The sequence below is a fragment of the Halichoeres trimaculatus genome, unplaced genomic scaffold (genome assembly GCF_033239565.1).
Source record: "Halichoeres trimaculatus isolate MK-OKI-2021-1 unplaced genomic scaffold, fHalTri1.1 fHalTri1_scaffold_19, whole genome shotgun sequence".
Lineage (NCBI taxonomy): Eukaryota > Metazoa > Chordata > Actinopteri > Labriformes > Labridae > Halichoeres > Halichoeres trimaculatus.
Window position 1 is genome coordinate 1,784,191 of NW_027437197.1, and position 26,462 is coordinate 1,810,652.

The window sequence follows — 26,462 nt, forward strand, 5'->3', positions numbered from 1 at the left end:
CTAATGTGTACGAATAAAAGTCTGTCCTTCTGCGACGGCTTAATGCGACATCCTCTTCTGTTTCCAGGTTGTTATTCAAGGTAGTGATGACATCGCCAGTCGAGCCATCGACCTGCTGAAAGAGATCTACACCAACCTCGGACCAAAACTACAAGTCAACCAGGTGATCTGCTGCTGTAGTGGTTTAATGATCCGTCCAGGTGTCTGCATCAGTAGAAAGCTACATCACTTTCCATCATCTGTTTCCTTTCAGGTTGAAATCCATGAGGATTTTATCCAGTCGTGTTTTGACCGTCTGAAGGCGTCGTACGACACTCTGTGTGTGCTGGATGGAGACAAAGACAGCATCAACTGTGCCCGTCAGGAGGCGATCCGCATGGTGCGAGTCCTCACTGTGCTCAAGGAGTACATCAACGAGTGTGACAGCGATTACCACGAGGAGAGGACCATCCTGCCCATGTCCAGGTACGGTTACAACAGGGGTCAGCAACCTTTACTTCCAAAGGAGCCAATTTGCCTCAGCTCACCTGGATTAAAGTCGTTCAGGAGCAACATAATCTACTCTGTCTTCACAATAAAAACTATAAAGTTAAAACTATACATAAATAACCATACATTGTTAAAATATAATAAATAATTATCATAATGAGTAGTTTGTTGAATTTATGAAATTGTTCATGTGATGACTTGAGTTTTTTATTTGTAATAAATTTCCAAAAATTTGAAAAACTATGAAATTTGAAAAATTTGCGCAACTTTCAAAAATTTGAAAAAAAAAATGGCAAAAAAAAAAGAGTTGAAATTATTTTTACATTTCAAACATTTCAAATATTTGCAAAAAAATTGGAAAATTTTTTTTGTGATGTTTCTAAAAAAAAAAAAAAACTCCCCCATTTAAAAAAAATGAACTTTCAAAAATTAAAAAAAAAATTAATTTCATAAAAATTAGCAAAATATTTTAAAAAGATGAAATTTAATAAATTTGCAAAAATTTAAAGTTTTGAAAGCATACTTAAATTTGATGACATAATATGAGTACTTTTTTAAATTTATGAAATTGTTCATGTGATGAATTAGTTTTTTTATTTGTAGTAAATTTCCAAAAATTTGAAAAACTATGAAATTTGACAAATTTGCACAACTTTCAAAAATTTCTGTCATTTAAAAATTTGCAAAAATTTGAAACATTAAAATGGCAAAAATAAAAAAAGGAAATTTCGAAAATTTTCAAGAGTTCAAATTATTTTTACATGTCAAACATTTTTACATTTACAAAAAAATGGAAATTTATTTTTTTGGTGATGTTTCTCAATTATTAAAAAAAAAATAAATTCCCCCATTTTAAAAAAAAATGAACTTTCAAAAATTTGGAAAAATTCTAATTTCATAAAAATTTGCAAAATATTTTAATAAGATGAAGTTTTATAAATTTGCAAAAATGTAACGTTTTTAAAGGGTACTTAACTTTGATGACATAATATTGCTCAACTTGTCATTTTTTTGTTTTTTTGCTAATGTACTGCCAGATAACAGTAATATCCTCTTTAAGAAAAATGAAATCTCTTTTTTCAATAATATTTTTAAAACTACAAGGAGCCACTGCAAAGGAGGCAAAGAGCTGCAGGTTGCAGACCCTTGGGTTACAATAACATGTCTCATAGATGTAAAAATCTTTCTTTTAGTCATCATTATTGTTATTCAGACACTGGAGTAAACCTTTTTATGAGTTTCATGAAGAAAGTGTGAAATTGTTCCCTAACGTCACTGAAATCCCGTCTCTCCATCCATCGCAGAGCGTTTCGTGGGAAGCACATCACATTGATCGTCCGCTTCCCAAACCAGGGCCGTCAGGTGGATGACCTGGACATTTGGTCACACACCAATGACACAATAGGCTCCGTTCGCCGTGGCATCCTCAACAGGATCAAAGCGAATGCTGCGCACACGAAGATCGAGCTTTTTATTGGTGGGGAGGTGGTGGATCCAGCTGACGACAGGAAGCTGATTGGACAGCTCAATCTGAAGGACAAAACGGTACGAATGTGGTAGAGATGGTGTGTCTGAGTTTGTGTTTATTTATTTATTTATTTTGCTTCTGAATGAACTCATGGAAACAGTCTTTAGTGTGTTTGAGGACAGCATTTACTCACTGTAATATTCATGTGCAGCTGATCACGGCCAAGCTGACCCAGGTGAGTGCCAACATGCCCTCCAGCCCAGACAGCTCGTCTGACTCATCCACCGGCTCTCCTGGAAACCATGGAAACCACTACAGCGATGGGCCCAACCCTGAGGTGGAGAGCTGTCTTCCTGGCGTGGTGAGTAAACAGCTCTGATCATTAACATTTCTCAGCGCGACTTGCTCAGATGCTTGCATCACTGATTTATTTTTATCTTTAAATCAGGATTTTTTAAAATGTGAACAGGAAAACATTTCACACCTTCTGCTGTTTTTTTCACAGATCATGTCGCTGCATCTGCGCTACATCTCCTTCCTGTGGCAGGTGGCAGATCTGGGTTGTAACCTCAACATGCCACTGCTCAGAGACGGAGCTCGAGTTCTCATGAAGCTCATGCCCCCCGGTACGCATCTGGACGGAAACAAGTCGACCTGATGTAACCTGCTCAGACTCTGACGCTCACCTGTCTGTCTGTGGTCTGTCCGTTTCTTCAGATAACACTACAGTGGAGAATCTACGAGCCGTGTGTCTGGACCACGCCAAGCTCGGGGAGAACAGCCTCAGCCCCTCCTTGGACTCGCGCTTCTTTGGCCCCTCCCCTTCACAAGTGCTCTACCTCATCGAGGTGGGTCAAACTGAGCTGGTTGAGGCTTTATGTCCTGGTTTTCATGTTGACTTTAGTGTTTTGATTGTTCGAGGTTGTTCCTTTGATTATTCCCATGTCTGACTGTAATATCAAATCTCTGTGTTATCTTTTTGGAAAGAGATAACACGGTGTCCGCGGGGTTTTAGAAAGTTTTAAACATTGATAAATCAATTGTGGGAAAATTAAGCCCCTTAAAAAGTTTACAGTTCAATAACCAACAAGCCAACAAACCATGATTAATTGCTGCAACAGTATACCTCAATCTTCAACAAAAATTCAGTAATAGTGCTAAAAAAATCACAAGAGCTGAGTCATAGACCCTCTGACTCATTCTCCCCCTGAGAAAAAAGAGGAGAAGGCTCAGCTTGAGTGCACAAGTGTTCCCTGAACAGATGAGTCTTCAGACATCTCTTGAAGTAGAAAGAGACTCTGTGGCTCATATAGAGTTAGGTAATTCATTCACCATTTGGGCACAACAGAGGAGAAGAGTCCGGCTAGTGATTTGGAGCCGTGCTGGATGAGGGACCCCAGGTAGGCAGGAGCCATGCCACTACTCTAAAAAGTATTAAAAAGTCTTAATTATGGTTTTCTGAGGTCTTAAATTTCATTGGTGTTGAAGCTTTGAGTCCAAAAGTATCCTTGAATGTTTCTTTTCCTTCTTGCAACTGTCCCCTGATTGTGCCGTTACGCATTCGGCCAGTGAAGTTGTCAGTTATTGGAGCACAAATGAACGATGCAAATCCATCTAGATGAAATCTCTAGATAAAACTTTTTGAAAGGTTTTTAAAAAAGTCTTTAAAGGTTTTGAAATTAACCTCTAGGTTTCAGCATTTACCCTGGATAAAGAAATAACTTGTTTTGTTTTGTTGAGATGACAGCTTGGCATCTTCAAGGGATTTTAATCTGTTATCCTGTGTCTTAGTGACTGTAACTTTGTCTCTTTTTGTGCTTCCTGTCTGTAACTTTGTGTTTCTGCTGCTGCCAAGACAGAGGTTTTTAATCTCAATGAGACCAACCTGGTTAAATAAAGGTTAAATAAATAAATGAAATTAGCATGAAAACATGGTATTTAATATGAACCCAGTCTTTGTTTTGCAGGAAAGCTGCTGTGAATGTAACGTTTCAGATAGCGTGTTGTAACCTCCTCGGCGTGAACACAAAGCTCACGCTCTCTGCGTCTGTGTTTCAGGTTGTTTATGCCCTGCTGATGCCAGCCAGTGCCACTCTGGGCGAAGACGCCAGTGACTTCCAGTACAACTTCTTAAAGAGTGGCGGACTTCCTCTGGTGTTGAGCATGCTCACAAGAAACAACTTCCTCCCATCAGCTGACATGGAGACGCGGCGCGGAGCTTACCTCAACGCCCTGAAGATCGCCAAGCTCCTCCTCACCGCCGTGGGCTTCGGGCACGTGAAAGCCGTGGCTGAGGCCTGCCAGCCCAACGCTGAGGGGAACATTCCCGTCTCACCGGTTAGACCGCACGTTTCCCTCGCGCAGAGATGAACCTGCACGACTGGTTCCCGCTCGTTGACTAAAGCGTCTGCTCTGTTTCCTGTGCACAGATAAATCAGGCCACCCACGACCAGGCCCTGGTCCTGCAGAGCGCCCTGCAAAACATCCCAAACCCCGCCTCAGAGTGCATGCTGCGCAACGTAGCTATCCGCCTAGCCCAGCAGATTTCTGATGAGGTAACAGAAAATGTAAGAGAATCGGCTTCTCAGCGGTTTGTAGACATGGAAATGTGATGAACTAGTTGTGTTTATGAATCCAGCTTTTCTCACTCTTTAAAGTTTGATGTTTCATCTCACGTTGGTCGTTAATTACTAAAGAAACATGTTAATTAATACAAACGCTGGATTAGTAGATAACACATGTGCTTTTGGTAATAATGGCTTTTATGGGAATATTTTTTTCACCAGAATTTCTTCCAGGTATCGAAGTACATCCCAGACATTTGTGTGATCAGAGCGGTGCAGAAAATAGTGTGGGCGTCAGGCTGCGGCACGGTGCAGCTCGTCTTTAGCTCTAACGAAGAAATCAGCAAGATCTACGAAAAGGTACCTTTGAATTCTCCTCTCCAGGGAAGTTTTTCTGCCTCTGTTCACTTTAGAAACATCAGCACAGGTTGGATAAATTGAAGTGAGTGACAGCTGCGAGCACAGACTTTAATAATAGATGCAGACTGCTGTAGGACCAGGGGAGGCAGGACCAGCTCGGTCCCTAAAGGTCTTTAGCTTCCAGCAAAGTTCAGCCAGGGGACAGAGCGCTTTTGATGGGCTTAGCAGACTTTTAGGGGATTAAAAATTTAGAAATTGCAGTGCTTCATATATTTTTATGTAAAGTTTCATCTCCTCTGGTTTTGTCTCAGACGAATGCAGCGAAGGAGCCGGACGGGGAGGACGAGCAGGTGTGCTGCGAGGCGCTGGAAGTGATGACGCTGTGTTTCGCCCTCATGCCCACGGCTCTGGATACGCTAAGTAAAGAGAAGGCCTGGCAGACCTTCATCATAGACCTGCTGCTACACTGCCACAGCAAGTGAGTCCAGTTACTGACGCATCGATAAAGCTAAATAAACATCCTGATGCTGATGATCCAACTCTTTCCCGTCAGATCTGTGCGTCAAATGGCCCAGGAGCAGTTCTTCCTGATGGCCACTCGGTGCTGTATGGGTCACAGACCCCTCCTCTTCTTCATCACCCTGCTCTTCACCGTGCTCGGGGTGAGTTCCTCAAACATCCTGCGCTCCTAAAACGTTTGGTATGAATCATCAGCTAATTTTAAACCTGTGTGTCCTCTGACGTCCAGAGCACAGCCAAGGAGCGAGCCAAACACGCTGGAGACTACTTCACTTTGCTCCGTCACCTCCTGAACTACGCGTACAACAGCAACATCAACCTGCCAAACGCCGAGGTGCTGCTCAACAACGAGATCGACTGGCTCAAACGGATAAGGGTAACACAGCTCAGGAGTTTAATAAACAAACTCATTTATTTGTCTCGTGAAAACGTGGTTTGTGGTGACTCATCATGTGTTTGCGATGATCAGGATGAGGTGAAGAGGACAGGGGAGACAGGTGTGGAGGAAACCATCCTGGAGGGCCACCTCGGCGTCACCAAAGAGCTCCTCGCCTTCCAGACGCCTGAGAAGAAGTATTACATCGGCTGCGAGAAAGGAGGAGCCAACCTCATCAAGGTAAAACCATCAGACCTGAAAACAGAGCAACCCTCACTTTCTGCTTTTCCTCAGCCTCACTAAGAAACGTTTCCTGGTTTTACTTCATCAGGAGCTGATCGACGACTTCATCTTCCCGGCGTCTAACGTCTACCTGCAGTACATGAAGAGCGGAGAGTTCCCCACGGAGCAGGCCATCCCTGTCTGCAGCACTCCCGCGTCCATCAACGCCGGCTTCGAGCTCCTGGTGGCTCTGGCCGTGGGCTGCGTCCGAAACCTCAAGCAGATCGTTGACACCTTAACTGACATGTACTACTTAGGTATGAAGACATCACTGTGCTGATTTCTCAGGATTTCAGAGATGGTTTGTGCCTTACACCATGTGCCTGACCCCGTCTCCCTGCAGGTTGTGAGACGCTGACAGAGTGGGAGTATCTGCCTCCGGTGGGGCCGCGGCCAAATAAAGGATTTGTGGGTTTAAAGAACGCAGGGGCCACATGTTACATGAACTCCGTCATTCAGCAGCTGTACATGATCCCTCCAATCCGCAACGGCATCCTGGCCATCGAGGGCACCGGCACAGATGTGGATGACGACATGTCGGGGGATGAGAAGCAGGAGAACGAGGTACCGTGAGGATTCGAACAGGAAATGAAAAGATGGCGTGACAACCACAAATAAATCAGTGAGATCTAAAATAATTCTGTTTCTGTCACAGAGCAACGTGGACCCCAGAGACGAAGTGTTCAGCTACCACCATCAGTTCGATGATAAACCCTCCAGTAAGTCAGAGGACAGGAAGGAGTACAACATCGGGGTGCTGCGCCACCTGCAGGTCATTTTTGGTCATCTAGCTGCGTCCAGGCTGCAGTACTACGTCCCAAGAGGATTCTGGAAACAGTTCAGGTATTTCAGAGTCATGTGATGCGATGTGTAATCTGATTTAATCCCAGTTTCTGATCTAATCTCTAGCGTCGTTCCTTCCTCTCAGGTTATGGGGGGAGCCAGTGAACCTGAGGGAGCAGCACGACGCTCTGGAGTTCTTCAACTCTTTAGTGGACAGTCTGGACGAAGCGCTGAAAGCCTTAGGCCACCCCGCCATGCTCAGCAAGGTGCTGGGAGGGTCCTTCGCAGATCAGAAGATCTGTCAGGGCTGCCCACACAGGTGAGAGCAGCCTCTACCTTCAGCAACTTTGATGTCTTCATGAAATGGTAGTAACATGTTTTGGTCCAAAAAGCCCATAAATCAAGCACAGCAGCATTGTTTCCAGGCTCTCATAGCCCCTCTGTTCAGAACGCTCTGATTTAGTGGGCGTGGCCTTCATATGTAAATGAGCCACCGCTGATACCGCCCCGCTCTTCCACGTCACTGAGAGCGGCGCCACGAGCTCCGAGTGCACAATAGAAAACAGAGAAGCTCGTTTACCGTAACATTACAGGCTAAAACAACAGGCTAACTGCAGCTAAAGTTAGCATCCTGAAGCTAACACAGAGACAGGGGGGACACTGAGGAAAAGCTCTTCCATCTGCTCCACAGCACACAGCATTTAAAATACTCACATTTCCAGGGTCCCAGGTTTGTTGGAGGATGGTTGGTAATGCGCCTGGATTCAGGACCAGTCTATTGGCTAGCCCTCTGTTGGACTGTCCAAAGTTGGAAAAGCAGTCGGCCGTGAAGTGACTAGCACACACATGCTCAGTTTTACTGAGTGTAGCTGGAACATTTCCTGATAAATGAACTCTAGACACTTAGTCTGTCTTCTTCTGAGATGGGAAGCTTGAGCATGGAGCTATGTGGCTGTTTACAGCCAAAAACAGAGCAGTGATGGCTCTTCAACTTCAGCATTCTCCTCCCGGGGAGGGGGTTTGGAAGTATCTGCTCCGGTGGACCAATCAGGTCAGACTTGCTCCTGATTGGTCAACAAAGGGAATCGCTGACGTCGGCAAATCCCCAAAATCCAAACAGCTGGTTTTAGGTCAGGATCTTTCATTAACAAGCTCTACTAAGAACAGGTTTGGTCATTAAATATCACATTTTGTGGGCTGGGAGGAAAGACAAAGACCCACAAATTTCACTAAAAGACTTAATAAAGTGATTTTTGCGTAATATGGGACCTTTAAAACAGATTTCTCTGGGCGCTCTGACCTCATTGCTTGTTTTTTTTCTCAGGTATGAGTGCGAGGAGTCGTTCACAACACTCAATGTAGATATCAGGAACCACCAGAACCTGTTGGACTCCATGGAGCAGTACGTTAAAGGAGACCTGCTGGAAGGAGCCAACGCCTACCACTGTGAGAAGTGTAATAAAAAGGTGAGAGCAGGACAGATTTCTTCCTCTCGTCAGCTTCATTACGATGCGTTAAAGAGCTGATCCTTAACGTTTCCTCCTCCTGTCAGGTGGACACAGTAAAGCGCCTGCTGATTAAGAAGCTCCCGCCTGTCCTCGCCATTCAGCTGAAGCGCTTCGACTACGACTGGGAGCGGGAGTGTGCCATCAAGTTCAACGACTACTTTGAGTTCCCCAGGGAGCTGGACATGGAGCCGTACACGGTCGCCGGCGTGGCAAAGCTGGAGGGCGATGACGTCAACCCGGAGAACCAGGTGATCCAGCAGAACGAGCCCTCTGAGCCCACGCCACCAGGGAGCTCGAAGTACCGTCTGGTGGGAGTGCTGGTCCACTCAGGCCAGGCCAGCGGCGGACACTACTACTCCTACATCATCCAGAGGAACGGCGGGGACGGCGAGAAGAACCGCTGGTATAAGTTCGACGACGGCGACGTGACTGAGTGCAAGATGGACGACGAGGAGGAGATGAAGAACCAGTGCTTCGGCGGGGAGTACATGGGCGAGGTGTTTGATCACATGATGAAAAGGATGTCGTACAGGAGGCAGAAGCGCTGGTGGAACGCCTACATCCTTTTCTACGAGCGCATGGACTCACTGGACAAGGACAGCGAGCTTGTCAAATACATCTCGGAGCTTTCCATCTCCTCCACCAAGCCGCATCAGGTCAAGATGCCTGGTGTCATCGAGTGCAGCGTCCGCAAGCAGAACGTCCAATTCATGCACAACAGAATGCAATACAGCCTGGAATATTTCCAGTTCATTAAGAAACTTCTGACCTGTAACAGTGTCTATTTAAACCCTCCTCCAGGTAGGTCGCCCTGCTCCACCTGCTGCTCAGGTTCTCACACACACATCCACCTGTGTTTTTATTTCATGTGTTATTAAGCTTAAAATGTGTCCAATTAACCTCCTCGTGTTTTTTTTTAATGGATTTTTTTAAGCACAGATTGATCATTCTTTTTGGCGTGACTTCTCTTGTTAAGCTAGCTGTAGCTTAGCGACAGGTGTCTTGAGTTGATGGTTTTTAGCCGACCTGTCCGAACAGGAAACACGTCTTCAGCTCTGTGGCACAGTTTGAGCGCAGTTTGAGTAAATAACGCTCTCATCGTGGATTGTTTTGGTGCATGTCCTGGGTTGTATTATCCACTTTTGCACGTTTTCATACTGGATTTAATGCAGGGTTCCCGCGGATCCTTTAAAAGTCTTAAAAGGCATTGAATTCACAATTCTAAAAATAAGGCCTTAGTTGGCATTAAAATGTCTTATATCCAATTTTCAAAAGTCTTAAAAAATTAACCACATTAATAAGATTTATGTTAGATTGAACTAAAAAAATATTTAGCAAAGTGTATCTGTTTTTCAAAAAGAATTCACTGATTTATTGTCATGGCAACATCGTGTAATCACAAAAGCAGAACTAACAAAGCAGTGATGTGGCTGCACCAGGATCTTTCAGAGCAGACGCATGTCTTGGTTTTAACTACAGTGCCTGGAGAGGGGAAAAAAAGGTGAAAAATTGGTAAAAATAATCCAAAAGTGGCTTAGGAAAATTGATTATGGCAGCAAAATTGGAAATTAAATTTGAAATCAAATGTAAAAATTAAAAAAATCTTTCTGATAGTGGCCAAAAAATGATGAATTGGGGGCAAAATAGGCAAAAGCTGTAAAAATGGGGTTAAAAAGAAGACAAAAAGTGATGTTTTATTTAAAGAAAACATTCGGTTAAAATGGCTTCTCACCCAGGTAAATCATGTGGTGTTTTTAGTTTTGTTGTTTTGTTTGTTTCAGTTGTGTTTCGTTGTCGACTTGGTCTTAAATTTGATTTCAAACGGCCTCAAAAAAGTCTTAAATAGTCTTAAATTTAACTTGGCTTTAGCTGTAGGAACCCTGTAATTATGCTGTTAGGAATAGAGCCCGACCGATATGGGATTATCGGGGCCGATGCCGATACCGATACTGGGGGCAAAAAAAGGACGATATCCAATATATCAGCTGATATCTGATATATTTACCAATATCCGATATATGGGCTGATATATAATAAATTCATTGATATACACAGGATATAAACTGTATATAAACACAAATTATTATAATACCCATATGATTCAAGACAGAGACACAACACCATTAAATTAAAACAAAGAAATTTAATTATAAAACTGTCAACATAAGAGCTGCAGTTTAAACCAATGATAAATAAGAACAAGCTGTAAACGCAATAATAAATAAAGAAGTCAAACTGTAAACACACAATGATTAATAAGGCAATAAGGCTAATTTGTGCAAACAAACTAGTGCAAACTGTATTTTAAGAATACAATGAAAATAAATATTCAAATATAAAGTTTTCAAACTGTAAACATGTAAACAGCTGCATAATGCATAAATGGTTTCACAAAGATGAAACTTGCATGACGTTAAAACGCCGAATTATACTCTTACATTAGATAATGGTGGACGTGTGAATTAACAGTATTTATCTCTGTTCATCTCACAAAAAATGCAACTAACACAACGTTAAACATTGTTACACACTCTTTAAAACTTGCGTGAATTTTTTTTTTTATAATCAGCTACATTTTTGCCGACGTTGATTATTCTGTGACAGGCTATAATCGGCCCGATTAATTGGTCGGGCTCTAGTTAGGAATGACGTTATCCCTCCAGTTTTGGCTCTGCGTGCTCAGTATCAGGCTCGTCTTTAAGGCAGTAATCGAGTCCTCTTTGATTAGCAGCTCCTGTCAGAACTCTGTCATTAAGTTCCTGCCCGGCCCGTCTTGGAGGTATCGTTCCAAACGCTGATGCTAACACGCAGCAGAGAGAAATGCTCTTTGTGTTTAGCGCGAGCTGCCGAGAAACGCTCTGCCTCTGTGATGCATTATTAATGGAGCCAGAGGCGGTGATGATGCTCAGGAAAACGCCGGTTTGGAAGGAGTGTTTTCTGCGTTTGGACGAGTCACAGAGTTCATCTTTTTACCTCCATCTTCAACTGAAAGGAGTTTTCAAAACAACTCTGTTTTCAAGGACACATCTATCTGCAGCTGCTTGATCATTTTTCTCTGTTAGAGCTGGAGGCAGACATGACGTGTAGCTACAGATGATACAAGTGGCAGCATGAGGGTGCAGTGGTTAACACCTCACAGCAGGAAGGTTTATGGTTTGATTTAAGTTTGCATGTTCTTCCCACGGTGCAAAAACATGCTGTACAGATGATGAAAGTTTCGCTCTTATTTGACGATTTTATCTTTTTTTCTTTCTCTCTGAGTTTTAAGGACGTTAGTTTGGGTAGAAATTGAAATAAATTATTCAAATCCCCAAATACATGGGGAGAAAATCGATTCAATACGACCTGTAAAACATTTTTCTGCTCCTGCTAATTTCTTGTTTATGTTTGCTGAGTGTTTTTAAGTCTTACACTTGATAATTACTCTGACTGACTGTTTAAAGACGTAAACAATCAACAGCATCACTGGAAGCTGCAGGACACTCAGATTAATGTTTGTAAAGAGCTGATTTCCTGTAAAAAAAAAACAAAAAAAAAACACCAGACTCTTTTCCAGAAATGACTGTAAGTTAAAAATCTAAAATCTGATTTTCTGTTTGTACCCGTTTTCCTTTTTTCTACAGGACAAGACCACCTTCTGCCCGAGGCAGAGGAGATTGCTATGATTAGCGCTCAGCTGGCTGCTAGGTTCCTCTTCAGCACAGGTTTCCACACCAAGAAAGTAGTCCGGGGTCCTGCCAGTGACTGGTGAGCTCTGCCGGTGTCTGCGTCAGATGTTTTTCTCTGTTCCTGTCCTCTCCTCCTAACGTCCACCTGTCCGCCCCTCAGGTATGACGCCCTCTGCATCCTGCTGAGACACAGTAAGAATGTACGCTATTGGTTTGCACACAACGTTCTGTTCGCCTTCCCCAACCGCTTCTCGGAGTACCTGCTCGAGTGCCCGAGCGCTGAGGTCCGCGGCGCCTTCGCCAAGCTCATCGTCTTCATCGCTCATTTCTCCCTGCAAGACGGCCCCTGCCCCTCCCCCACCGCCTCACCTGGACCCTCTGCTCAGGTTGGTACCAGAGTTCAGCTTAGCTCTGTGGAAAGACTCGATCCAGTTTGTGACCCTGATCGCTGTGATCCGTTTGTTTCCTTCAGGGCTGTGATAACCTCAGTCTCAGCGACCACCTGCTGAGAGCCGTTCTCAACCTGCTCAGACGAGAGGTTTCTGAACACGGCCGTCACCTGCAGCAGTACTTCAACCTCTTTGTCATGTACGCCAACCTGGGTAAGAACACGGCGAGCGCTGCTGTCGGGAACATCTGCTCCTCACTGAGCTCAGCAGTTTGTCAGACTTTAACGCTCCTCCTCCTCTCCTCCTCTCCTCCTCCTTTCCTCCCTCTGCTGTGACCTCCTCAGGCCTGGCAGAGAAGACTCAGCTGCTGAAGCTCAACGTCCCTGCCACCTTCATGCTGGTTGCTCTGGACGAGGGTCCCGGCCCTCCCATAAAGTACCAGTACGCCGAGCTGGGCAAGCTCTACACTGTGGTGTCCCAGCTGGTGCGCTGCTGTGACGTCTCCTCACGCATGCAGTCCTCCATCAACGGTGAGTTAAAGGGTGAGAAACAGAGCTGAGGAGACAGAAACGGTCTTGGGGAAGGTTTTGGTGGGAGAAGGAGCCCGATGAGGACTTCATCCTTGTTCAGGATTCAGTGACTGACAGACCAGCCGCTCTGAGCCTCAGCCTGGTGCAGGTGGAGCTTGGAGCTGAGGGCTTTCTGAGAGCGAGCTCTGTGAATGTGTGTTTTTAGCTCAGACTCACCCTGAGCGCTCTCTCTGCCTCCTCCAGGTAACCCTCCCCTCCCCAACCCGTACGGGGACACCAACCTGACGGCGCCGGTGATGCCCGTGCAGCAGCTGGTGGCTGAGATCCTGTTTGTGAGGACCAGCTACGTGAAGAAGATCATCGAGGACTGCAGTAACTCTGAGGAGACGGTGAAGCTGCTGCGCTTCAGCTGCTGGGAGAACCCTCAGTTCTCCTCCACTGTGCTCAGCGAGCTGCTCTGGCAGGTAAACGTCTCACACAGAAACACGCTGACGGGTCAGATTTCACTGGATCCGGCGCTCAGGTGATCATGTGTCTTGTTCACCCAGGTGGCGTACTCCTACACCTATGAGCTGAGGCCTTACCTGGACTTGCTGCTACAGATCCTGCTCATAGAGGACTCCTGGCAGACTCACAGGTCAGACTCTGCTCAGTGTGTGAGGGATTTCCTCTGCCTCAGGCTGGAGGTGACATGACTTCTGATTTCTGCTTTTTCCCGTGTGTGAAGGATCCACAACGTGCTGAAGGGCATTCCTGACGACAGAGACGGGCTGTTTGACACGATTCAGCGCTCAAAGAACCACTACCAGAAACGAGCCTACCAGTGCATCAAGTGCATGGTGGCGCTGTTCAGCAACTGCTCTGTGGCGTATCAGATCCTGCAGGTACATGTCGGACACACGGACACGTCACATGTCATCTCACAGAAATCTGTTTGTGATCTTAACATTTTTTATTCCACATTTAATCCCAAAAACTATAACAGACAGTTTCCAGAGCTACTTTATAACCCTCTGGTTTTTACTTTCCTCTTCCTGAAGAAATTACATAAAGCTAAAAAAAAACCTTAGTTGCTGACTCAGCATACATGTATGTAGCAAGACGGTAGCAAACAATAAAAAATGAGCTGTGCGATATTATCAGTATATGTAATTAAGTGGAAGTATACTTTTAAAAAAATATCAAAATTTGCAAATCATTCAAATTTCAAATTGTTTTGACTTTTTTGTAAATGTTAAAAAATAAAAATCAGAATTTTTGAGATTTCTTAAATTTTTGAAACTATTGAAAATTTTTGAGTTAAAAAAAACTTTTTTTTGCGAATTTTGCATCCTTTTCTTTTTGAAAGTTTTGCAAATGTATCAAATTACAAATGTTTATCAGTCTTTGGCAAATTTGGGAAATTATGATTTTTTTAAAAAAGAAACGATAAAGAAAAAAACAGAATTTTAAAGGTTTCTGATATTTTGGAAATTAAAAAAAAAAGGAAAGTTTGCAATTTTTTCATTTTTATTTTTTTTTAAATTTATTAAATTACAAATATTTTCAATTTTTTTTGGAAATTTTGGAAATTACTTTTTTTGGAAAAGAAAGAAAAGAAAAATATCTAAATTTGTGAGATTTCAGAAATTTTGAAACTATTGGAAATTTTAAAAATTAAAAAGAAATGTTTGCATTTTTTTTTTTTTAATCTTTTACATTACAAATTTATTTCATTATTTTCAAATTTTGGAAAGTTTAATTTAAAAAATATCCTTTAATTTTTTTTTTGATTGTTGCAATTTTGGCAATTTTTTGTAAATTTAAAATATTTTCAATATTTTATTTAAAAATAATGAAAATAAAAAATTAAAACATCACATGCAACTGTAGCAATCCAAAAACTTCTTATTTGGATATTTTTTTACCGGATTTTAATTATGTTAGAATTTTATACACCTTATTGTCTTTATTGTGGAGATAAAGTTGATTTTGTGGCTCTGAATGACTTTAATCCAGGTCAGCTCCTTTAAAAGTGAAGGTTGTAAACGCTTGAGCATGAGGCTTGTATCTCTGACAAACTGTCCTCTCAGTTTTAGATTTTATAATAAACAGGTTTCTTTAGGTATCTAGCTGATAACTCAGTGAATTAGAGATCCATCAGTTTAAAGAAATTAACACATCCAGCAGCAGGTGACACACGTCCTCATGAAAACACTCTCCTCTCCTCTCCTCTCCTCCTGCAGAGTAACGGCGACCTGAAGCGGAAATGGACGTGGGCGGTGGAGTGGTTAGGAGACGAGCTGGAGCGGAGACCGTACACAGGGAACCCCCAGTACACCTACAACAACTGGTCTCCTCCCGTTCAGAGCAACGAGACCTCCAACGGCTACTTCCTGGAGCGCTCCCACAGCGCCCGGATGACGCTGGCCAAAGCCTGCGAGCTTTGTCCCGAGGAGGTAATCACAAAGACAATCGATCCACCTCACACATACTTTACCACCACAGTGTTCTCAACATCACATGATCGTTTTGTTAGCGTGTTAGACCATGTGCTCAGGGAGCCACACGGGACTACAGTCCTCCCACAGACTCAGTTTTCTCTCTTTCTGTTCCTGACGTGTGATGGAGCTGATGTTAAGGAGAGTTTTCAGTTCTGTGGATCATTTCTGCCCATCAGGCCGTTGAGTTTAATGTCCTCTGAAAGCTACAGCTACCACATGTTTACACCTGATTCTGTGTTTGTGTTGATTCATGGCTGCAGTTCACTTTGCATTTCAGTATTTCTTCATATTTCTGTCTCAGTTAAGAAAAGTTACTTGTATTTTCATGCTGAAAAGTCCAGTCAAATGACACACTTCTCCTGTAATATTCCATACACAGCTCAAGTGTACTCAGGGAAGCCCAGGGAAGGTCAGTATTCCAGGCAACACAACATAAAGGAAGGAACAAAATTTCTATTGAAACACCAGAGAAGTGGCCAATGTTTAGCTTAATACACACACACACACACACAGATCAAACACCTGAGCTGCACAGTTCCCGTAGCTTAGACAGTAGAAGAAGACAGGAACACGCAAAAAAACACACAAACAAACACACAAACAAACAAACACACGCCTTGACTTTTTATCTGTGGGCTAAATTCTTAAACTCCCTGAAAAGTCCATTTTTATTAATAAAGGGAAATTAAGATGGGGACACATGATTTAAAAACACTCTGTTGATGTCAAACTCTGATAAAAATCATCACATTTATTTAGCTAATACATTAATAATGTGGTTATAAAGTTAAATCACAGTCAAGATGAGTTTGAAATTATAGAAAAAAACAACAAAATTATATTTATTGATGACATTAACTGTAATGTCAAATTAAAAGATGTCTATATAGAGATGTAAACAAAAAATAATTGTAAGAGAGCATCAAAATTATCAGATAAAAGTTGTATTTTAGTGAGTCCTGAGTGTTGAATCTTTAAATAATGACAGAAACAAAACATTTTAATCCTTTATCATCTAATTTTTTTTAACTACCTGTTTAAGAAGAGGCTTTGTTCCCATAATATTAGCTCTTAAAATGTTTAATGCTATCGCTAATCCTCTTGTTATTTGTTGATACTTGCTGTTTATTGAAGACAGTTTATCAATTTGGAAAAACTAGGAAGAAAAACGGCACAACCATCCTCTCCTCAGTTAAGGGTAGATGATAAAATCAGCTGATCTACTGTAAAGTCCAAATATTAGGAAGTAGAGTGTTTATATACAGGCTTTTAACTTCAATTTAAGGCTTTTGTCATTTTAATGCCTGTAAAAAAAAATTCCTGTGTTGGTTGAAATAAAGTTTAAAATCCTCAAAGCAGAAAAAATGTTCACAGTTTTTCCTAAAACTGCCTTTTTCTAAAACAGAATAATATCAATGCGCTCTGAGAGGCTCAGCCATTTTTTAACAGATAGCTCGACATCATCTTATTTGATGCTCTGATACCACAGTAAGATCCTCCAAACAGCCTCGTAGATCTGTAGTTTTAGCGTTATCGGATCAGAAAAGCGTCTTCCTCTTTGATAAACGGCGAGGTAACTCGTCTCCCTCCCTGAGAGGAAGCACTCAGCGGCAGAATCCGCCCACTCCCTGAATCAAACCCGATTTAAGCCTCATTTGCTGGATAATGAAACACAGATGGACTTTCCCCACTCACACAGCCCACTCAGAGAGTCACACTGAAGTTCAGGAGCTCCACATTCACACACTGTTGTGTTAAATCCCTGCTCTGCATATTTGATCAATCATTGTATGAAGGACTGTTTTTTTCCCACCTGTGCAGATGAAGTAAATTTTGTAAAACTTTCTGTTCATGTCTGTCAGGAACCTGATGAACAGGAAGCACCTGATGATCAAGACTCCTCCCCCCCTGAGGACACGTCTCTGTACCCCCACTCTCCTGGAACCACACAGTTTCAGCAGGTAGAGTGTCAGGATCACCACCATCTGTTCACTTAGAGCAAGGGTCCTCAACCTGTGGCTCTGGAGCCTCAGGCGGCCCTTTGACTCCTCTGCAGTGGCTCATTGTAGCTTTAACAGGAATATTATTGACATAAAGATTTTTTATTTTCTTTACAGAGGGTACTGATAACTAAAGACACTGAATGAAATAAAATCATGCATTAACATTTCAAATTTTTGGAAATTTCAAATTTTTGGAAATTTCCCAAAACTGCTAATTATTTCGATTTTGTTTTTTTAATTTTTGCAAATATAAGAATTGCAATTCCTTTAATAGTTTTGTTCTTCGGGATATTTCCAAAAAATGAAATTTTTTTAGATTCAACATTTTTTGAAATTTTTGCAAATTTAGGAATATCAATTTATTTTTTAATTTGCTATTTAGGATATTTCCAAAAATTGCTAATTTTTGAGATTTTACTTAAAAAAAAAACAATTTTCAAAATGTCTGTCTTTTTTTTAAGTTTTGCTTTTCAAAAAATTTCCAAAAATTGCAAAAAATTTCAGATTTAACTTTTTTTTAAAAAATTTGCAATTTTTAAAATTTTCAATTTTTTAAAAAGTTCTGCTTTTGAGGAAATTTCCAAAAATTGCTTTTTTTTTAGATTTAACTATGTTCAAATAAATATTTTTAAATTTCTTTTTTTTTTTTTTTTGAAGTTTTGCTATTTAGGATATTTACAAAAATTGCTAAAAAATTTTTTTTTGATTTACCTTAAAAATATATATTTATATTGCAAATTTTAAAATTCCATTTTTTTTTTTACATTTTTGCAATTTTATGAAATTCATTTTTTTTACATTTTTGCAAACTTTGTTTGATTTAAAACTTTTTTTTTGCAAATAAATGAAAAATAAAAAACTTAGACATCACTTTTACATTTCTACTTAATTAAAAAACCCTTGTATAGATAATTATTCACTAGAACTTTTTCTATTTATACAATTTGAAACACTTCTTTGTCCTTATTGTGAAGATAAAGTAGATTATGTTGCTCCTGAGTGACTTTAATCCAGGTGCGCTGAGGCTAAATGTGTCCTTTGAAAGTGAAAGTTGCAGACTCATTCAGAAAGTTTAGGACACAAGACTGAAATGAAACTTCTTTATTTTCCAAACCAAACAACGAGCAGTGTGTGGGATGGTTTATTTTTGTTCCTCACAGCTGATGATGGAGTAAATTAGAAACCGCCCCCGGAGTCTTTAGCGTCTCTTTCTCTCCTGAATGGACGGTTTGTTGTTTTCAGATGATTTATTTTAATCTTGCGGTTTCTGTCCTCGCTCTCTCCTCCTGAACAGAACAACCACCCCCACGGGCAGCCGTACACCGGGCCCGCCGCTCAGCACATGAACAACCCCCAGCGTCCTGGTCCCGCCTCCGCCCCGACTCCAGGCCCCACCCAGACCCCGACCTCGACCCCGGCCCCCGGTCCCACACCCGGCCCGGGCCCGCGAGCACAAGAGACCTGGGAGAGCACAGAGGAGGTTGCCCCTGCCCCGGCCCCCGCCACCTCCTCCTCCTCTACCCCGGCGCCCGCCCCGCCGAAGGAGTAAGAGCCCCGCCCCTGTCCTCTGCTGTGCCTCGAGCCTCCATCGTCCCGCTCTCCTTCCTCTCATCCTCCGGTCAACAGAGCTCCTCGTCGGGCTCCTCTTTCTCTCTCTGGCCCCAGGGCAGGGCAGAGCCAGGCCTCCCTCCTCCTCCTCCTCCTCCTCCTCCTCCTCTCCAGGCCCGCGTCTTTCTCTCCTGCAGCCTGCGTGGGGGCTGCTCTTCCCTGGCCTGGGGCTTCCTGACCATGGCGGCAGGGGCCTCCTGGCGGTTGCGGGGGCCGGGGAGTGGACAAGAGTTGTACTAAAGAAAAAACAAATTTACCCAGAGCCGACGATGCTGACGCGCTTGTATACACGACGAAAAGGTGTACATAGTATGTTAATGTTTCTGACTGTTGAGACCCCCGGTAGCATAACTCTGAGTGGTTTGCTGACGGGAGGCGTCGCAGATATAATGAAAAACAAAAATGGATATTATAAATACGAAAAAACACCCAAAAAAAACTGTAAGAAGACAACAACTCCTCTTTGTTTTATCACCCATGCTCTGCAGTAAAGTTTGTTCAACCATCGGACGGTTACTGGTCATTCAACTGTAGAAGGACGCATTGTTATTATCATCATTCTCTTATTCTTCTTAAGCTCCTCGGCAACCTTCTGACCGATGCCAAATCAACTCACGACGAGCCGTGGTTGGTTTTAGTGTGAGACGTGGAATGGTTGGGTGGACTTTTACAGTGTTTGGTTGATGTGAAAAAGCAGTGATGCAACATTGTTCTGAAACTCATTGCCTTTCTTTTTCTTTTCTTTCTTTTCTTTTGTTCTTTTCTTTTTTTTTTTCTTCGTTCTGGTTCTTGAATTCAATCCTTTTCGAAGCTCTAGTTAATATGCTGTAACATTTAGCATGGCTTCTCACCAGAATAGTGTAGCCCAAGGGAAGACTTGTGATCATAACAACCTAAAGCTGTTCTTAATCCACATCTCCAGAGGGGGGCGCTGCTCCCCTCCCGTTTTTCTTTTTGTTCCTTTTTCTACTCATCTACCCGTCTACAACGAGGGCGATATTTTGAACCAATGTATGAATAAGTGGCTTCTCAATTGCACATTATAATCCTCCAACTCCTCATTCGGCAGTCAGTTTTCGGTGGGTTAGACGGCTTAGCTTTCATCAGTAGGAACCTGAAAACGAAACACTTATGCAACAGAATTGCTGCACTGGGTAAAGTAGACTGTGTGGTTTGCTTCTGTCGCTCGGATAGAGCCTAGTTGTAGACAGACTCGTTGCTCGTTGGGGGATCAGAGTCTGGCTGCGGTTCAGGGACGCAGACCCCCCCGAGCGGCAGCCTGGTGCTCCGTGGAGAACTGGATCCACAGCAGGGTTGTACCGTAAGAATAGCGGCTGGTTTAGTCACGTTGCAACTTGAGCGAACTTGTAATTCTGTAGGAGTAAAAGGTAAACATCAGTAAATACTGTATTTAATTGGTAACTTGAATGCATGTATTTTTTTGAAATTTTCTTCTTTTTTTTGTCTAAAACATACCAAATACTCCTGCAAATGAAAATATTCTGCCCATCGTATTATATTTAAATATTTTGCTCTTATTTTATAGAATTTATTTTGTTGTATTTCACTAAAAATAGAATTTGATTTAAGAGGAACATTTTTGTCCTTGTGTTATTTTTAAAGAAGATATTGACTGTACAGAGTTCTGCGCCCTGTTTTTTGCCGACTTTTGTTTTGGCCATGGTGTGACGTTGAATTCTGGAGCTACAGTCGCGATGTGGACTTTCACTTTGTGAGGTTTTTTGTGCACAGAAATATAACAAAAAAAGCATTGCGCCCTTAGCAAATAAAGAACATGGAATCTTGCCTGTGTCTCATTTTTATATCTGGAGGAAAAAACTGATCTGTGAAAACATCTGAAGCTCAAACTCTGCGTCTGCTCCTGAGAGGACCTGCTGTTTGGGTTGGGTTTGGCGCCCCCTGTGGACAAGGTGGTACCTGCTATATTGCTGATTTTGTTTATTAATTTTAAATAAATGTAATCAGCTTTCTGTCCTTTAAAGAGGACGAGGGCCCAAGGAGATTTTTTCCTTGTTGGGCCTGGAGACAAAAACATCGGGATTCAAACTTTTAATGTCAAAATTTTAATTTCTAAACTGACCTAATCTCTAAAAAATAAGTTTAAGTGTCAACTTTGTCACTAATCCAGAATCTCGTGAGGGAAATTTTGTACTGAAGTGATTCCCGTCCGTCATGGCGGTGCCTCAGGATCCTGAAAGCGTCTCTGCAGCTCCAGATCCAGGTCAGCAGGAGACGAGGGGTGATGGAGCCATTTAAAAACTGGTTTTAAAAACTATTAATCGACAGGCTCACAGGTTAAACTGAAGACTGCACTGCTGCACACTGATACAGGAGCGCCCTCTGGAGTACAACTACTGAATTGCAGAAACCCAGGTAGGTGTAGATCAGAAATGGTGATGCTCTACAGGTCCTTTTCAAAAAATTAGCATATTGTGATGAAGTTCATTATTTTCTGTAATGTACTGATAAACGTTAGACTTTCATATATTTTAGATTCATTACACACAACTGAAGTAATTCAAGCCTTTTATTGTTTTAATTTTGATGATTTTGACAAAAAAGTAAAGAAAAACCAAAAATCCATATCTAAAAAAATCAGCATATTTCATCCGACCAATAAAAGAAAAGTGTTTTTAATACAAAAAAGTCAACCTTCAAATAATTATGTCAGTTATGCACTCAGTACTTGGTCGGGAATCCTTTTGCAGAAATGACTGCTTCAATGCGGCGTGGCATGGAGGCAATCAGCCCGTGGCTCTGCTGAGGTGTTATGGAGGCCCAGGAAGCTTCGATAGCGGCCTTCAAATCCACAGTGTTGGGTCTCGTGACTCTCAACCTCCTCTTCACAATATCCCAGATTCTCTGTGGGGTTCAGGTCAGGAGAGCTGGCAGGCCAGTTGAGCTCAGTAATACCATGGTCAGTAAACCAGTGGTTGTGCTGAAAAATGAAGTTTTCATCTCCATAAGGCTCACAAAGGCAGAAACAGCTTGTGGGGAAAATTTGTCCCATTTTCAAGAAGCTTCCATGAAAAATACAATATGGAGAAAGTCATGACTGGAGAGAACTGAAGCAGGAAGGAGGACACATCTATCAGTGTTTGCAGCATGAATATTGTATGTGTTAGTAATGCTCCACAGCCTCAGACAAATGTTTACTCAAACTCAGCTGTCACTCTCCATACTTGGATTTTTTCACACTTTTCTGAAAAGTAAACAAACTTTTTAATCCTTGTGTAACTTTTGTCTGCTTTTTTGTCTAAAACTTGTGTGTGAACTGAAAGAAATCGAGGACTCAGGCTCTTTTCTTACACGTTTTATTATCAACAAAGTCAGGTTTAGTTCTCCTTCTCCTGGACGGTCTTTGTTCCACGCAGCCTGCCGGTACGACGGGCAGCGATAAGACCGACTTTGCGACCAGCTGGTGCGTCCCTCCTGATTGTTGAGGGTTTGCCAATATGCTGATGGTTACCACCACCGAAGGGATGCTCAACGGGCTGAAGAGAGAAGAAACAAGAGTTATTAGGGTCTTCTCTGAATCATTTCTCCTGACGCTGCAGAGTGACCATAAGATGGAGGTTTTCTGTGCATCTTTATGACTTAAATATCTGAGCGGACAGAAAATACTTACGTTCATAGCCACACCACGGACACGTGGCCAGCAGTTCCTCTTGGCCTTGTACTTGTGGTAGGCGCGACCAGCCTTCAGGATGGGCTTATCAATACGACCGCCACCAGCGACGACACCTGGATCAGACAGAGCAGAGCCGGTCAGACAGAGTGCTGACGGAGTCTGAACTTTATAAGAGGAGCAGGAAAACCTCAGAGCGTCTTACCCACGACGGCTCTGTTGGCCGAGGAGATGGCCTTCTTGGAGCCTGAGGGCAGCTTGACTCTGGACTTCTTGGTCTCAGGGTTGTGGGAGATGACTGTGGCGTAGTTTCCTGAAGCGCGGGCCAGCTTGCCTCTGTCGCCGGGCTTCTCCTCCAGGCAGCAGATGATGGTTCCCTCAGGCATGGTGCCGACGGGCAGGACGTTACCGATGTTCAGCTGAGCTGGAGGATTAAAAAACAGGGTTAGGCAAAGGAATCAGCTGAAACATCACACGCTAACACCACAACGTGCTTCTGGTGACCACTTTAGAGCTTCTTTAACATTCTTACATCCTTGCTGTTACTGACTCCAGCCAAGTGTGCAAAAATACTGAGGCGATATGAACAGATTCAACTCAAACACAAAGATGTGTTTAGTCAAACTCAGATTTCGGCTCCTAAAATTCTGACAGAGTCTAGTATGAATGTTTTTTCCAAGCAATGAGCAAAGTAAAAACAAATCATCTGTTTTGATCAAGCACGAGCAGCAAAATTCACTCATCAGGATGTGGACATGAAACTAAAACTGCTTCATCAGGTTTTGTACGAGGAAACACGGCTCCGGCAAGACTGCAGCACAAATCTGGCTTAATATCAATGGGATGTAATCGTTGTTTTTGAATCATAAAAATGTATAGTTTCCAGCTACTGTCCAAAAATGACACAACCTTGCTGGTAGCTTCCCATTATCCTTCAGACATCATGCGCTAACAGTGTAGCCATGATGCTTAATCAGTTCATCTGGATATTTGTCTTAACCAAGGGTGTTTAACCTGCAGCTCTCAAGCCTCATGCAGCTCTTTGCCTCCTTTGCAGTGGCTCCTTGTAGCTTTAAAAAATATTATTAAAAAATATTATTAAAAAAAGAGTTTTCATTTTTCTAACAGGATATTACCGTTATCTGGCAGTACATTAGCAAAAACCAACAAAATGATAAGTTGAGCGATGTTATGTCATCAAATTTAAGTATGCTTTAAAAACTTTAAATTTTTGAAAATTTATAAAATTTCATCTTTTTAAAATATTTTGTATTTTTTTTCATGAAATTAGAATTTTTCCAAATTTTTGAAAGTCCATTTTTTTTTAAGTGGGGGATTTTTTTTCAATTTCAAAAATAATTTAGAAATATCAAGAAAAAATAAATTTCCACTTTTTTTGTAAATGTACAAATGTTTGAAATATAAAAATAATTTGAATTCTTGCAAATTTTTGAAATTTTTAAAAGTCAGAAATTTTCGAAAGTTGTGCAATTTTTTTTCAAATTTCATAGTTTTTTAAATTTTGGGGAAATGTATTACTTATAAAAAAAAACTCAAGTCATCACATGAACAATTTCATATATTAAAAAAAACTACTCATTATGATAATTATATATAACATTTTAACCATGTATAGTTATTTATGTATAGTTTTATCTTTATAGTTTTTATTGTGAAGATAAGAGTAGATTATGTGGCTCCTGAACGACTTCCATCCAGGTGAGCTGAGGCTAATTGGCTCCTTTGGAAGTAAAGGTTGCAGACCCCTGGTCTAAACACACCTCACCTCAGCAGGATGCAAGTTCATTAACCCACCTCAAAATGAACAGTAATATAGTCAGAAAACATAACTGTAGTATCCAAATAAAGGATCATTTATACAACAGCTCAGAGTTTGAGAGCTGATATTTCACCAGGTGTGAGGTCTGTTGTGCTGCATTTACATTCTATTTTATGGTAAATTGAGTAAGGACCAGAAAACAACAGTAAGAACACTACAAAGTCCACTTCCAGCCTCTCACCCTTCTTGCCGCAGTAGATGAACTGTCCGGTGTGGATGCCCTCAGCAGCGATGAAGAGCTCCGTCCTCTTCTTGAAGCGGTATGGGTCACGGAAGGCCACCTTGGCCAGGGGAGCACCACGGCCGGGGTCATGGATGATATCCTGAGACAGGTAAGAATCACAGGTTGAATTCCCAGCAGACACAAGTCAGCATGTCCCCTGTCAGCTAACATGAGGAGTTTAAAGTGACCATACCTTCACAATCCCCTTAATGTAACCATGGCGTTCAGCGAAGTCAATGTGACGGAGTTTAGCGGCACCTTTTCTGTGCTTGACGTGGGCTTTGAACACGGAGCCCGCACCTTTTCTCTGTCCCCTGATCACACGTCCCATCGTGTCCTGAAACACAACACAGGTCCAGATCTTTAGCACACTGACATGTGAATGCTAACTGTGAGGCCTGTGGCTAATCATGCATTTCCAACTTTTTTTAAAAGTGACATGAACAGTTTATAGCGACATAATGTTTCACCAACACACCAGCAATGAGCTTTAAACACATCTGACAGCTACATTTAAATCACATGTTGGTAACATTTTCTATAAATAACCTCATTTCAGCTTTAGCTATAGCAGGCTAGACGCTATAGCTTACTAAAGAGTCATATAGCGGAATGCAATTAACACATTTGACACTTCTTAATATATTTACTGTCAGCTGATTATGTTTTCACAATTAACATATCTCTGCTTTCTTTACGGTGGTCATATAAACGCGTATCGGCACAGAGAGGAGCTGCTACCGGCCTTTTAGCACTGATCTACCGCTACATCAGCGCCATGTCACCAGCTACACACAACAACTCCTTAAAAACTTAAAATCAAACATCTAATCAGTAAAATATTGATAAAGAATTAATCTTAAATATCTCATGCACATTTACAAATGTTAACTTTAAGTGGATGAGGTCTAAATTTGATGATTTAAACAGATTTTGGTAACAGAATCGGACAGATGTACCCGTACCTAAACTCCGATGACGGAAAGAGGAAGTGGAAGGGAAAAAACGGAGGTTTTCTTCCGGCGAAGCCGCCGAGGGGCATTGTGGGAAATGAATGCTGGAATGTTTTCCCGGTCAGTGTTAAATATTTACCTGAATATTCGACATTTTTGTGCCTTTTTCAGTACACTGTTAGCTTTCATTGACTTTTAAGCTGTTTCAACTACAAATTAACGTATTGCTGATGGTTTTAAGACCTTAAGCTCATTTTTAAACGAGCTTTTTAAAATAACCAGACTTAATGCACCTTTCAGTTGGAAGCTCTCCATTTTTCGGTGATAATGAGTAATTCCTTGCCTTTTTCCCTTTAAGTTTCGACCTAAGTATCTCGTTGTGTGTTTAAATTTCTCGTGTTAATAAGAAAATAAAACATAAGCTCAGTCAGTGATGGATAGACCACTTCATGTTATGCTAACTCTAAAAGGTAGGACCATTAACAAATGAGCTAATGTGACACTTTTCTTGTTCTCTGACCGTTTTCAGTGCTTTTACTTGAAATGTCTCATTCCTGTTTTCACACACTGATGACAGAGGCTGAAATTGGTTATGACTATAGTATGATGATTATAATCATTGCAGAGACAAACCAACCACAATACAAAGCTGAAAAGTTTGGGTTCAGAGGCTTATTTTAATTTCCCACAGAAATAACAAAGTCTGTCCTTTCTTATCGTCAGAATCCATTGTTACATACTTGACATGATTAACTTTTAGTAAATGT

The 26,462-nt window shown here is 41.8% G+C and overlaps 2 protein-coding genes across 8 annotated transcripts in view; one reads left to right on the forward strand and one right to left on the reverse strand.

Annotated features, from left to right (window-relative positions):
• Window positions 1-20,824, forward strand: part of usp9 (ubiquitin specific peptidase 9) — a 39,861-nt gene extending 19,037 nt beyond the window's left edge. For 2 of the 7 annotated variants that reach the window (XM_074694203.1, XM_074694204.1), the window contains exons 18-47: window positions 68-163; window positions 254-465; window positions 1,794-2,034; window positions 2,169-2,318; window positions 2,463-2,583; window positions 2,675-2,805; window positions 4,016-4,294; window positions 4,387-4,524; window positions 4,744-4,881; window positions 5,193-5,359; window positions 5,435-5,543; window positions 5,630-5,776; window positions 5,870-6,016; window positions 6,108-6,315; window positions 6,402-6,622; window positions 6,714-6,901; window positions 6,987-7,160; window positions 8,166-8,307; window positions 8,394-9,150; window positions 11,973-12,096; window positions 12,178-12,403; window positions 12,490-12,619; window positions 12,751-12,936; window positions 13,180-13,400; window positions 13,485-13,573; window positions 13,664-13,820; window positions 15,162-15,374; window positions 15,799-15,828; window positions 17,282-17,380; window positions 18,717-20,824. In XM_074694203.1, coding sequence (XP_074550304.1) covers window positions 68-163; window positions 254-465; window positions 1,794-2,034; window positions 2,169-2,318; window positions 2,463-2,583; window positions 2,675-2,805; window positions 4,016-4,294; window positions 4,387-4,524; window positions 4,744-4,881; window positions 5,193-5,359; window positions 5,435-5,543; window positions 5,630-5,776; window positions 5,870-6,016; window positions 6,108-6,315; window positions 6,402-6,622; window positions 6,714-6,901; window positions 6,987-7,160; window positions 8,166-8,307; window positions 8,394-9,150; window positions 11,973-12,096; window positions 12,178-12,403; window positions 12,490-12,619; window positions 12,751-12,936; window positions 13,180-13,400; window positions 13,485-13,573; window positions 13,664-13,820; window positions 15,162-15,374; window positions 15,799-15,828; window positions 17,282-17,380; window positions 18,717-18,971 — 5,496 coding nt within the window. In that variant the 3' untranslated portion in view covers window positions 18,972-20,824. The remainder of the gene's footprint in view (window positions 1-67; window positions 164-253; window positions 466-1,793; window positions 2,035-2,168; window positions 2,319-2,462; window positions 2,584-2,674; window positions 2,806-4,015; window positions 4,295-4,386; window positions 4,525-4,743; window positions 4,882-5,192; window positions 5,360-5,434; window positions 5,544-5,629; window positions 5,777-5,869; window positions 6,017-6,107; window positions 6,316-6,401; window positions 6,623-6,713; window positions 6,902-6,986; window positions 7,161-8,165; window positions 8,308-8,393; window positions 9,151-11,972; window positions 12,097-12,177; window positions 12,404-12,489; window positions 12,620-12,750; window positions 12,937-13,179; window positions 13,401-13,484; window positions 13,574-13,663; window positions 13,821-15,161; window positions 15,375-15,798; window positions 15,829-17,281; window positions 17,381-18,716) is intronic. The other 5 variants (XM_074694205.1, XM_074694207.1, XM_074694206.1 and 2 more) reach the window with 5 other exon arrangements.
• Window positions 20,825-22,349: 1,525 nt separating this feature from the next.
• rpl8 (ribosomal protein L8) lies at window positions 22,350-25,804 on the reverse strand. The gene is made up of 6 exons (XM_074695674.1): window positions 25,708-25,804; window positions 24,936-25,079; window positions 24,701-24,842; window positions 22,885-23,103; window positions 22,680-22,795; window positions 22,350-22,545 (listed from the first exon to the last, which is right to left on the reverse strand). The coding sequence occupies exons 2-6, from the start codon at window positions 25,071-25,073 to the stop codon at window positions 22,387-22,389; spliced, it is 774 nt and encodes a 257-aa protein (XP_074551775.1). The 5' UTR covers window positions 25,074-25,079; window positions 25,708-25,804; the 3' UTR covers window positions 22,350-22,386.
• Window positions 25,805-26,462: the final 658 nt, after the last annotated feature.

Excerpts from the sequence above, each read along its gene's own strand:
- rpl8 (XM_074695674.1), bottom strand. The coding sequence starts at position 25,073 with ATGGGACGTGTGATCAGGGGACAGAGAAAAGGTGCGGGCTCCGTGTTC. Across the intron at positions 23,104-24,700 it reads CATCTACTGCGGCAAGAAGG|CTCAGCTGAACATCGGTAAC; the intron begins GTGAGAGGCTGG and ends TTAATCCTCCAG. Across the intron at positions 22,546-22,679 it reads TCCGTGGTGTGGCTATGAAC|CCCGTTGAGCATCCCTTCGG; the intron begins GTAAGTATTTTC and ends TTCTCTCTTCAG.